Source organism: Ostrea edulis, chromosome 8 (genome assembly GCF_947568905.1).
Source record: "Ostrea edulis chromosome 8, xbOstEdul1.1, whole genome shotgun sequence".
In the NCBI taxonomy this organism is placed as follows: Eukaryota; Metazoa; Mollusca; class Bivalvia; order Ostreida; family Ostreidae; genus Ostrea; species Ostrea edulis.
Window position 1 is genome coordinate 41,954,531 of NC_079171.1, and position 13,419 is coordinate 41,967,949.

Genomic DNA, 13,419 nt, shown 5'->3' on the forward strand with positions numbered 1-13,419 from the left:
ATGACTATATACCTCCTGGAACGAAGCAAGAATCATATAACAAATCATTTTTTTCCAGATTCCATTCGCAAATGGAACTCTTTAGCAAACGAAGCAAAGAAAACAACCTCTATCTGTCAGTTTCGTTGAAACATTTCTAATGATATCAATGTTTCAATAGTGCCGAAACATTTTCTTCTTGGCAAAAGAATAGTAAATATAATTCATACTAAATTAAGACATAACTGTTTGCTTAACTATGATTTACACCGAAAAAACATTGTCAATTCGCCTGTCATTGTTGTATGAGAGAAGATGCATATCATTTTTTCTTTATTTTTAAAATATTTTCAGTAGTAAGAAATGTTATGTTTAACAAACTTTTTCAAATACAAGAATTATCTATTATTGATACACGGATTTTACTTAGGGGCAGTGACAATTTGGGGTATGAAACTAACAGCAAAATGTCCAATGCTGTTCACAAATGTATACTTAATTCAGGCAGATTCTCATGATAGTAATTCACTTTTTGCTATATGTACATGTATTTATTTCATCTATACATATGTTTTATGACAATTTTTATCAATTAATCAAAGGTGAGAACCTCGCAAGTTGTAAGAACATTCAAAAATCGCTTCCAGTGTGTTTTTACCCCTGAAAATTTACTGATCTTTTCCATATATTAGTACCTTGTGATAATTTCATACATTGCAATTAATTATCTTAATTAAACATCGAGAGTTAAAAACAGCACAAACAACTCTCAACGTTACATGGACAATGAGGAACGAAATGAGATCAGTTATTTGATGTAAATTACACTTGTATAAGAGCCGAAGGCTCAAACAGCTAATCATATGGCCATGTCTGGCGTGCTGTGTGTGGTGTGCATCAACTTTTTGGGAAAAGGGCTATATCTTAAGAACCACTTGGCCAATTTTTGTCAAATTTGTCACAGGGTATCCTTGGCCCAAGGGCTTTCGTGTGTACTAAAACTAGGATCGAGACCCTTAATCAAGGGGAGATAATTAGGAAAATGCAAACAAAGGTAGTGGTTGCTAAAAAATCTTCTTCTCAAGGACCAATGGGCAAATTATCACCAAACTTATGCATACGGATGCAGATAGATTGTAAATTAAAACAATGTTCAAGGCATCATCCTGGGACAAAGGGTGTGGTCTCAAATTCACTTCAAAGTTGACCTTAAATTTTGTTTTGTTAAAACTTTGATATTTTGCTTAGTACATGGACTAGGATCATCAAATTTTGTCAGTTGATGCCTCTTAGGACCTAACATCATGTTGTCTCAAAAGTAGGTCATGGTGACCTACTTTTTGAATTTCGCAGGTAATTTTTTTAAATGGATTTTGATGCATATCTTAAGCAGTTTTGCGCCTATGATCATCAATAGTTGTCAGTTGATGGATCATTGAAACACGAACTATGTCATATGAAAAGTATGTAACCTTGACCCACTTTTTGAATTTTATGGCTAATCATTTATGAATACATTTTAGGTTGTTATTTCAGATACCGAGATATTTAGAATCATCAAACCTTGAACGTTGATGCGTCTAGAGTCCTTGAAACATATTCATAAAAATATTAGGTCACAGTGGCCTACTTTTTGTATTTTGCAGACATTCAAATTTCACATTTTCAATTTTAGATTCATATTTTGGACACTATGAAAGCTAGGATCATCAGACTTTGTCAGTTGATGCATCTTGAGTCTTCATAGTTTGTTGACCGAAAAGTAGGTCATCGTGACCTACTTTTGGAATTTGACGGCTATATTTTAATATTTCAGATACTATTTGACTTACAATTATCAAACTTTGTCAATTGGTGTATTTTGAGTCTTCAGGGTGTGTTGACTAAAAAGTAGGTCACTGTGACCTATTTTTGGATTTTGACGGCTATATTTGAATATTTCAGATACTATTTGACTTACAATCATCAAACTTTGTGTCTTAAGTCTTCCGAGTGTGTCGACCAAAAGGTAGGTCACTGTGACCTACTTTTGGAATTTGACGTTTATATCTGAATATAGCAGATATTATTTGACTTCATTTATCAAAATTTGTCAGTTGATGCATCTTGAGTCTTTGGAGTGTATCGACCAGAAAGTACGTCACTGTTGCCTTCTTTTGGAATTTGACGGCTATATTTGAATACTATTTGACTTGTCAGTTGATGCATCTTGATTCTTCAGTGTGTCGACCAAAACTTTTGGACAGTTACATTTAAATTTTCAGGTACTATTTGACCTAACATCATCAGACTTTGTTAATTGATGAATCGTGGTTAGTGAGAATGTTTGCCCTTTCTACAATGTATCAGAAGAGCGATTCTAAGTCCATGGGTCTCTTGTCTTTTCATATTTCAGAATAAAATGTGATGCCCATGGGCCTCTTGTATTATGTGCTATAACAATATATAACACATCAGATATCCTCTGTAGGGAAATGTCTTAAATAGGCTATGTCTGCTGCCCGATCCCATTCACTTTGTGAATAAAATATAGTTTAAATAAATAGATATCCACTGTATATAGATACTAAGATTTCAATTCAATTATCCCTGTAACCGACTGAATACACATTGAACGAAAACAAAAACGATTTCGAGAAAAGTGTATCGGTATTGATTTTTCACAACGGAGATATTCTATTTTTCCCCGGCTCAGAATCGCCGATACAAATATTTACCATGCTATTTTAGAACGATGGAAAGCACATGTTTTTTCCCCTTTGGTTGGACGCTTTGGTAAATTTTCAACAATACATGTGGACTGAAAGATTGTGAGGAGTAATTCTGATTAGCCTGTTATTAATATATTATGATTTTATATTACGTTGTTAATGTTTTATATATCAGGTCCAACAAATCAGTTCTCCGGTAGATTTGTGGGATTTTCATTATACGTATCAAACACAACCGACAGAACAGAAGGTCATCTATGTGTCCCTGACACAAACTACACCAGGAACACCATACCCGCCGTCCTCAACGTCACCTGTCCAGTTCACGGACAATACGTCATCTACCACAACGAAAGACTACAAGGAAAGAGCTACCCTCCTGGTTATAGTGCCTACGCATATAATGAACTCTGTGAAGTAGAGGTTTATGGTATGTGTAAATACTTTATAATCTCATTAAGATATTATCATTTCATGTTTCATCTGCAAGCTACAGTAATACACTTTTAGTACGAGAACAAATACAACGAAATAATTAACATCGTAACGGTTTTTATTCTTCTGATTTTTCTGATTTCATTACAATGATCTTCAGATTTTTGCATCAAAAGATATCGCTATAAATAGTCTCTGTAAAGAAAATTTACGGAAATACCGTTCAATGATCTAATTAAGTTTCATTCCATTAGAACAACGTATTTTGATTCGTGTATTATGATTTATTGGAGTGTTTCTGCTTTCAGTGTGGGATGCATCCATTAAAAACAATCAACAGTTTCATATTCAATCAAATAGCTGCCATGTGCTCCATCGTAACATTGCCGCGAGGATACAATGACACGATGTTACCATGCATGGTGATCGTACCATCATGTTATTATCCTCTTTAATATGTGTATACGCATGAGTAAACAGGCGGAAGTGTGAAAAAGGGGCAATGCTTAACATAAACATTACAGCTCACTTATGCTACTTGAATTGAAATTTCTCTTCATTGGGAATTTTTCCGCAACAAATACGTCAATTTCTAATTAAATGAACACCATTTCTGCAGTTCTATTTTTAAATATTTCAATATATGTATGGCCTTAAATTTGACAAAAAGTAGAAATGTAATACCAAAGTTTTTTTCTGAGATTGGTGATAGACTATAGATACATCCACATGCACCTCTAAAAACATGAAATTAGACTCATTTGGATTTGAAAACAATAACAACCGTACTTTCTTTTACCATCGAGATACCAACAATTACATGCATATGTGGGCAATACATTTATTGAATATTGTTTAACGTCCCTCTCAAGAATCTTTCACTCATATGGAGACGTCACCATTGTCAATGAAGGGCTGCACAATTTAGGTCTATGTCCGGTACTTACGGCCTTTGAACAGGGAGGGATCTTTATCGTGTCACAACTGCTGTGAAACTGAGCCTCGCTTTTTGCGGTCTCATCCGAAGGACCGACCCATTTAGTCGCCTCTTTAGGGGTCAACATTTACGTTTGTCCGCTTGTCCGGTACCAGTGGAAAAACATTTCGGACAAGTGAATATTGATGGGCACTTGTCCGATTGGACAAGTGCTTTTTTATGTAAAGAAGTCTCCAAACAATTTTGTGAAAAGTTCATCGGTAGTTAAGAGTCGGAAGTACATGTATAATGCATGGAAAATGAACTTCGATTGCTATGTAAACTAGCTGAGTTAAACTCAATCGGGATTGGTGTTCACTTATTGCGTACTACTTTTAATCATACATTGCAATCTCTTACCAGAGAGCGTTACGCTACGCTCCTCAATGTAGCGCGCCCTCTGGTGAGAGAATGCATCCATGGATCTTACGAAGTCATTGATTCAAGATGGGAAGTCTAGATAAAATTTTGTTTTATGCGTTTGTTGTTTTTATCAAGAGAATAAGATAAAAAAAATCAATCAAGCAGGTATAAAAATAGACTATATATTAAGTAAATTAAATACAGTTTTCAAGTTGACGATATTATATCCTTTTTAAAAAAAATTCCGGACAAGTGAAGTTGAAGTTCGGACAAGTAAATATCTTTGTCTGTTGTCCGAATGGACAAGTAGGAAAAAAAGTTAATGTTGAGCCCTGCTCTTACGACAAGCAAGGGATTCTGAGGACTATTCTAACCCGGATAGATATACAATTATATAGAAATATAGAATATATCGGTAGAAATAAGTTTTAAGGATTTTGGGTTTTACTTCAGTTCTTTTTCGAAAGAGCGAAAAATCTTAGGTGATATTTCTAAAGTTTTGGTGAAAATCAATAATATCAATGTACATCAGAAATAAACCCTTGATATCAATATTCCACAGAATACTACTTCACACACCAACATGAAAATTGAATAGTGTATGAATTTTGTTATTTCTCTTCCAAAATATTACATTCTTACATTAATGTTTTTGTGTGAGGAAGGATCGTAGAAGCAATTTCAACTTATAGGATTTCCATGAGAGTGGGACGCTAGGCTGGGAAATGTGTTTCCTTACAGCAAACAGCAAGGACAATATTTGGTCAGAAAAAGTGTTACCTCAACTATTGATACTACGACCTGCCTTTTTTTTAAATCACGGAGAAGTGGATAAATGCTTCTTTAAAATATTCTAAAATATAATATCTTTGCAATTTATTCAATCATAATTCTTCTCATGAACAAATGCGTATTTAATCGTCCTTACATACTTGAATACACAAATTCAAGAAAGAGGTAACACGAGAGAGATGACACGGAGGTATAATGGAAATGGTTCGATGATATCATCGTTTCATCGAAATCGTATATTGTGCTATAGCAATTGTGCCATCACAACCGTGTCATCGTCATCATAGTATAGTGCCATCGTGGCGATGGCACGGCAGTCCACATGGCAGGAATAGCATCTCATAATTTCAACTACAATTAGTCTTCCACATCACATGATAAGAGTCATATACATATGTATAATATACATATATAACCAAGTCATGCACAACAATGCATCCTCATTTGGTAACCCATACTGCATCTATCTCAAAATAAGTATTAGTTTTGACATATGACATACAGCAAGGAAGGTCACCAAAAAGAATTAATTTTGGACCAAACTGACAATTTTGGTTAGATGTTGCTTCAGAAAATGTCGAACTCGCCCTATTTTATTCCCCACACTTGCATAATTTGTATTGTTCTTTAGATGTACAAGAACTTTGGCATATGAGACTCCTCGAATAGAAATCAATCTTATTGCAGATTACATCATTTTGTCAAATATTCTTTATTTGTAATTCGGGGTTCATACCATTGTTTTAATACACTGAGTTATTACATATAACTGCGAAATATCTGAATCGTTAAAACAGGTAGTGACAGTTCCATCGCCAAACGCTCGGCAGCAGGTGTGAATGTCATGGGTCCTCGGAGATGACCTTAAAAACCGACATCCCGTGTCAATGTAGGTGTGGCACGCTAAAACGCTCTCACTGCTCAGTGGCCGTAAGCGATAAGTATAGACCTAAACTTGAAACACTTCACCGGCAATGGTGAGGTCTACATATGAGTGGGAAATTCAAGAGAGGGACGTTAAACAAGATACAATCACTCAATCATTACATATAATCACTCATGAACACGTGATTTCCCCTAATGATAAAGTCCTCAACCTATTTCTATGAATATAAAATAAATTGTGCAAAAAGAAAAAAAAAGAGAAAAAGAAAACAACAACCAGAAAACTGAATCGGATATTTTTTTTTCCACAGGTGTTTGTGGACAGGACTTCCCATATTATGATCGGTGATATGACATTTTTAAAATGGTTTCGATGCGAGATTTGTTAATTTCATTAAAATAGATAAACTCAGGTGTTGTATATTTAATCAAAAATACGTCCGAAATACCCAAGGAAATACAAAAGGGGGAGGAGGTACCAGAAGTCCTGTACACAACCACTTGTGAGCAGAAGATAAAAAAAATCACAGTCAAATATTACTACACATGAGATAATCTGTGATAAAAATATACATGTATTTATTCAATATTGAACAGTCAGAGGTGTTAACAACGATACATATCTATGGATATGCTTGCATGTACACGCGCGTTGCATGGCAGATTTCCATAAATCATTTTAATCAACACATTTTCTTTTACAACTTGTTAAAAGCAACCCATTTTGATTTACTTTATCTACCACACACAATAATACCAGTTTTGTTTAAGTTTCATGGTAAAAAATGAAAAGGTATCAACACTTGTCATTTACATAGGCGGTTCCAGGAATTTGTGAAAGGGGTGTGTGTGCAAGCACTTGATCTGTTTGACACTTTTCACAACCTCCACCCTACCCCATTTACATCCTTGAAAAACGATTGAAATATTTTCCCGTGATGATTGTGTACTGGGTTTCTAAGAATTTTATTGCGTTTTATAAGATATGTTTCCTAATTCTGCAAAGGCTGTTCTGTACCCGGTTACTACGGACCTGACTGTTCAACCCCTTGTCCTGACACCTGTCGTTACTGTCACATAGAGACTGGAATCTGTCAGGGATGTAAACCTGGGTACCAGGGGCATCAGTGTGAATCACGTATGTCTGTTTCAGTGTTATAAATTTATTTTATGTTCGGGAATGTGCCTTTTTATCCCACCTTTGGTATATCCAAGGTCTGCGTTTGCCCAACTCTCTGTTTTGTATTGCTTATCTAGGAGTTATGAGATTGATCACTGTTCGTTATCTTCGCCTTCCATGATGTATCTTATTTGTAGCTTGCAGTCCTCAGTATTATGGAGAACTATGTAGAGAGATCTGTGGTAACTGTAGTGACGGGATCACTTGTAACAATGTAGATGGAACGTGTACAAACGGATGTGACGTCGGTGTCTACAAAGAGAAATGCAAAACACGTATGTCTTGGTGATATATATATACTGTTGGTTGGTAGGTTATTTACGTCCCGTCTAGATTTTCTTTTACTTATATTGAGACTTCACCAGCTGTAGATGAATTGCCACAAATTTACACCTATGCTTTTTTCTCAAGACCATATTGCTGCGGGGTTTCTTTAACGTTCCAAGTCCTGTCGCGACTAGAGCCCTCCGTTTTTAAAGACCAGTGTTGAAGTATAAATATCAGGCAATAAGGAATATGGTGGTATATATGAATTTTGGGTCACAGTCAAATTGCAGAGAGCTATTTATAAATATTCAATTACTGATCAAGTTTATCATTAGAATTTTGTCAGGCTTGCTCTTCTTGTTAGTGTGCGTGTCTGTACACAAATTAAAGACCTTTACTATAAACATTTTTTGAAACTATATTTTCAGTGAAAAGTGTAAAGCAGGACATTTACTGCTGAATGTTCAAAATCATTATACAAAAAACGAAACACCAAACAAACAAGAAGTGTCTATGACTATAAATTATTAAATAAAAGGATTATTTCGAAAATAATTCCAACAAATAACTCATGTATTTTACATATTTCGAATTCGGTAGCCATATTCTTACGAAATTCACTACACATTTATATAGATACAATGTCACGTTTATGTCATTCCTGCCTTGCCTGAAAATATTTCAATATGGACCACTCCATCCCTGTGATGTAAAAAACTTTCATATCTTTCCTCCGTATTTTTGAGTTCCGAAATGAGGTGGTGTGAATGACGTCATTTTCTAACATAATTACCAGTCGTTATCTGTGATGTGTTTGCAGGAGCGGAATTGGAATTCTTCTTTGTTGCTCAGTGTCTTGAAGGATAACAAATATTCCATCATCATCATTATCACTTCATTCAATTTCTAAATAGCCAGTAGATTCTACATTTGTCTGCATCTTTTTGTCCAAGCATTGTGCTGGTACACATGCTTTCTTGATTTATCACCTTTCTCTTTGTGTGACGAGTTAGCTTGAGGGTGAATCCGAATGAATATGCAAGAGTTAATGTTTTGGGACCTCTATTTGCACTCCACTAACATCCAAAATTTATTCTGCCCCTCCCCCCCTTTGTTTTTGCAAATGACAGTAACACATATTCTCTAAATGATAAGGTAGTACTACATACATACTTGATGTCAATGCGTGAAGTCTAATTGACCGCTCACATGATAAAATGGATACATGTATTGACATGCATTACTTTATGTAATTTGCTTTAGGGCCAAAATAAGGAAAATTTTGTTAGCATTGGTTTTCTTAATGTTATTTCACCGAGGGGTCACTTGTTTAACTGAGTAACACACATTCTATAGTCCATCTGTTATCCACATCTTGGAATTTCTGTTTTGCATGACTGCAGCAATAATTGCCGTCCAACACCAAAGGACAAGGGGCATTCAAGACCAAAATTTATCCAATAATAAAGCACTTTTATTCTGATTAATTGCGATTATTGTCATCAATATAAGGCATTTTTAGATTGATTTTGATATATTTTCTTAATTTGGGGGCAAATTAATAATAAAATAAAAACAAATCACAGATTTCTGGAAACAATGAATAACTTTTATATCAAACACAAAATAACACAAAAAGCAAATCCATATGTTAGAACTCACTACACAGTATTATATTGAAAAGAAATTATGAACAATGAATATCCCTAAATTCCTCATTTTTGGGAAAACCAAGCGATTTTCACACAAAAATGACAGATTTTTGGGAAAATGGAATAACTTTTATAGGAAACAAAAATAACACAACAAACAACTCTATTTGCTAGAACTCACCACACAGCATTATATTTAAAAAAAAATGTGAACAAGAAATATTCCTAAATTCCTCATTTTGGGGGAAACAAGTGATTTTCAAACAAAAAATCACAGATTTCTGGAAACATGGAACAACTTTTATAGCAAACAAACAATAATATAAAAATAAACTCTATATCTTAGAACTCACTACACAATATTATATTTCTAAAAATTGTGAACAATAAATATCCCTAAATTCCTCATTTAGGGGGGAATAAGCAATTTTCACACAAAAAATCACAGATTTCCGGAGACATTTGATTTCTATAACATAACAGATTAAATAAGGGAAATAATGAAGTTATGATCTACGAACCAATGTAACTTATGTTTGAATTAACAAACACAAATACAGAGCAGTTTACAATTTATTTTTTGAGGAGGGGGTAGTTTTGAACAAATTATCATGGATTTCTGGAAATATTTTTAAACTTTAACACAATTCCTGACAATATGAAAAACAAAAATCCATATTTTACACATCACCTAAGAATTTTAAGGGATATGCATACATTGTTGCTTGACATCTCTGAAGTTTATATTATTGAGAAAAGTTCTAGAAATACTCTTTAACGTTAATATTCTACCATACACCAGAAAAATAATGGTGTTATATTTTACTTATCATTTATTAATGTAAAATCAAACATTTACATCTCATCCCTTCACTTCATAATTTGGGGGAGTGAAAGGAATTCTGACACCCCCCTCCCATTAAAAGAACACCCCACATATTTCTAGAAACGTTTTATGACATTTACACAATTCTTGTCACCATGAAATTAATGATGTCATATTTCACTTATCAATAATGTAAACACCTTAAGCATACTTTTCATCAAACAACAGTTACTGACATGAAATAGTCACTCTTAACAAACTCACATTATTTAGGACTAACTTCAGAAGCGAAGCAGTTGTCTCACTTACAAATGAACAAACAACTATATGCTGTAGTGTATGAAACAACGTTCTTAAATGACTAGTATTACATGTAGTAGAAGGGAAATAAATAAGAACCAAATATTAAAAACTATCCAGGACATGTATTAAGATTTCTTAAATAAAAATTCTTAGAACCTTGCACTATACATGTGCAGACTACTCTTCCGTGCCACTGTCCTCATTTTTTTATTCCCCCATGGGTTTTGGAATCACAGCAGCATCTTCGAGATAGTTTGCCCAGTTCTGCACACCTGTGATGGATTATGTGTGCCATCCATATCCAACAACTCGAGAACCTGCCCGACACTGACAATACCAGCCTGTCACACTTCCACTGGAGTACTCTAGATTCTAAGAATTCATCATGATGCTGTAGTCACCATCTTCACTGAGATGCTCTGAAGTGTAACTCCTGGCAAGTTTCAATTGGTATATACCAACTGTCAAATTGCTCAGTTCATCAGGAGAGCTAGAGCCTTGGAAACTCCACTACACAGTCTACAGCATCTAAGGCCTTCCATGAGCTTATTCTTCTATGTAGTGCCTCGGGTTTCTTTCTCTCTTGGAGCATATTTCTTTGTGATGCTTGATACTACAATATAATTGTTAAAGAATAATTTTGATGTATAATTACTTTTTTAATTTTGTTAAACATTAACCATTGATAATATCATATGAACAATTATAGGATTAAACGATTTTTATCGATTTGTAAACTCTGGATATTTTCCTCATAAACTGAATAAAGGTGCGAACTCACGACCTACCGGTTATGAAGCGATCGCTTTACCACCGCGACCGGTTTATTGATGCATGCTGTGATGCAGTCATTAAAGAGACATTACTTTGAAAAATGTATTCTAAGTCATAATTATTATCAATATAAATCGCTATTCAATAATTCTGTCTCCGAAAGGCATATCAAACTTACCATTCGTCCCCAATTTCAACTTTTAAAGTGAAGATATGAGTTGATACATGTATGTATAAGTCGGACAATGATGCATTTGTATGTATCATAATCGCCTATATCCATATACATATCAATACTATTGTATGCGACATATATGGTGATAGACGTAAAATGTATTTTGAACAATATATACAATTCTAAGTTGAAGTACTTTAAACAAACATTAAATTTTAAATTTCTACCTTAGAAAAAATGTAAGAAAATGCAACAACACTGGTGACTGACTCATGTTTATTTTTGTCTTTTACCGACAATTTTCAGCTTGTCCTGTCGGTTGGCATGGGAAGAACTGCTCCCTCAGCTGCACTAATTGTGACACGTGTGGCAGATTTACAGGACAATGTACATCTCCCTGTTACCCAGGCTGGAAGGGAACACATTGTACTGAGGGTAAATGTTCGGTTATATGGAATGGGTCAATGTTTGGAAAAACATCGATTTAAACGTATCTCCTTTAGTAAATTATCATTGATTAAATGGAAGAAGACTGTTCATTGCTGAAACATTAAGTTATTCCACCAGTTCTCCCTGAAGCCTGAATTTATTTGTTTTTATTTGGAACTGATTAACTAACATTAAAATGTCACTTGTTAAGAACACCGTATTATCTGTTATACATAGAATGTGACGGGAGGAAATATGGACTTGGCTGTATACAAGACTGTGGAACGTGTCTAGATTATAAACAATGTCACCACACAAACGGATCATGTCTAAAGGGATGTGATTCCGGATTTGTAGGAGACCTTTGTAAAACTGGTAACACTCAGTAGTATTTGCAACACAGAAATACCAACTGTATATGTATGACTTATTCAATTTATGATATTTACCCCAATATCAGAAAATGAACTTTCTTGATATCTGACTCATCTTCACGTACTTATTTTTCCAGCTTGTCCTGTTGGTTGGCACGGGAAGAACTGCGCTCTAAAGTGCACTAATTGTGACAGGTGTGACAGATTTACAGGACAATGTGCATCTCCCTGTTACCCAGGCTGGAAGGGAATAAATTGTACAAATGGTAAGTTATTGATTAAATGGAATGCGACAATTCATTCGTGGAACGTTATTTTAAATCATTTAGCCCGTTTCCTCAGAAACAAACATTTATTTGTACATGTAATTAACTAAAATTAGAACCTCGCTTGTTAAAAATACCGTGTTATATGTTCTACATAGAATGTGACGGGAGGAAATATGGACTTGGCTGTATACATGACTGTGGAGCGTGTCTAGATTATAAACAATGTCACCACATAAACGGATCATGTCTTCAAAGATGTGACGCCGGATTTCAAGGAGAGCTTTGTGAAACTAGTAAGGCGCGGTATAATTTGCACCAAACAAATATTAACTATGTACATTTTTGTTTATACAACAAAACCTCCTTTCCAAGTTTAAACCTTATGTATTGTATTAAAAAGACAAAAACCCAAATGAACGGTAAAAGTTTCCAATTCTAGTTTTACTTTCACTTTTTTAATTTCAGAATGTTTTCCTGGAAAATTCGGAAAGAACTGTGAGCTAAATTGTTCTGATAATTGTCAGGGTCTTGCTAAAACTTGTAACGGAACAACGGGGGAATGCATGGCTGGATGTCGCCCGGGCTATGATGGGCTGCGATGTGAAATGGGTAAATTGATAGTGCAGTGTCTTGGGGGGGATTCGAACGAGTATTGCAATTGTTTCATTTCATCATACGTGTATTTATTAGTTGTATGGTTTCTTTGGAGAGGATATGGCCACATTTTCCCGGCTTGTCCTATAAAATGCCTAGATTTTTCTCTGCAGTACGACTTAATATGCCAATTTAAATATATGTATATAGTACCGGTGTAGCAGGGAAAATTGTCGGAAGTGGATTTGGTGGTTCTAAAAAGAGAACTCTGTAGCGGTACCCTTGCAATTTGGCTCTCCAATTAGACTAGAGGGAAGTGATGAGTTATTGATATATATATATATATATATATATATATATATATATATATATATATATATATATATATATATATAAGCACCCGATACCCCAAAGTGTCGGATCCACAACATGGAT

General features: G+C 34.6%; 2 protein-coding genes across 2 annotated transcripts in view; both read left to right on the forward strand.

Moving 5' to 3' along the window:
* Positions 1 to 12,889, forward strand: LOC130049697 (multiple epidermal growth factor-like domains protein 6). The gene is made up of 9 exons (XM_056147625.1): positions 1 to 115; positions 2,866 to 3,120; positions 7,148 to 7,279; positions 7,459 to 7,596; positions 11,625 to 11,753; positions 11,985 to 12,122; positions 12,259 to 12,387; positions 12,546 to 12,693; positions 12,856 to 12,889. Exons 1-9 carry the CDS (start codon positions 1 to 3, stop codon positions 12,887 to 12,889), a joined length of 1,218 nt encoding a protein of 405 aa, XP_056003600.1.
* The window catches only part of LOC130049061 (receptor-type tyrosine-protein phosphatase kappa-like), a 25,378-nt gene continuing 23,590 nt past the window's right edge, over positions 11,632 to 13,419 (forward strand). The window contains exons 1-5 of the mRNA XM_056146119.1: positions 11,632 to 11,753; positions 11,985 to 12,122; positions 12,259 to 12,387; positions 12,546 to 12,683; positions 12,856 to 12,999. Coding sequence (XP_056002094.1) covers positions 12,954 to 12,999 — 46 coding nt within the window. The 5' untranslated portion in view covers positions 11,632 to 11,753; positions 11,985 to 12,122; positions 12,259 to 12,387; positions 12,546 to 12,683; positions 12,856 to 12,953. The remainder of the gene's footprint in view (positions 11,754 to 11,984; positions 12,123 to 12,258; positions 12,388 to 12,545; positions 12,684 to 12,855; positions 13,000 to 13,419) is intronic.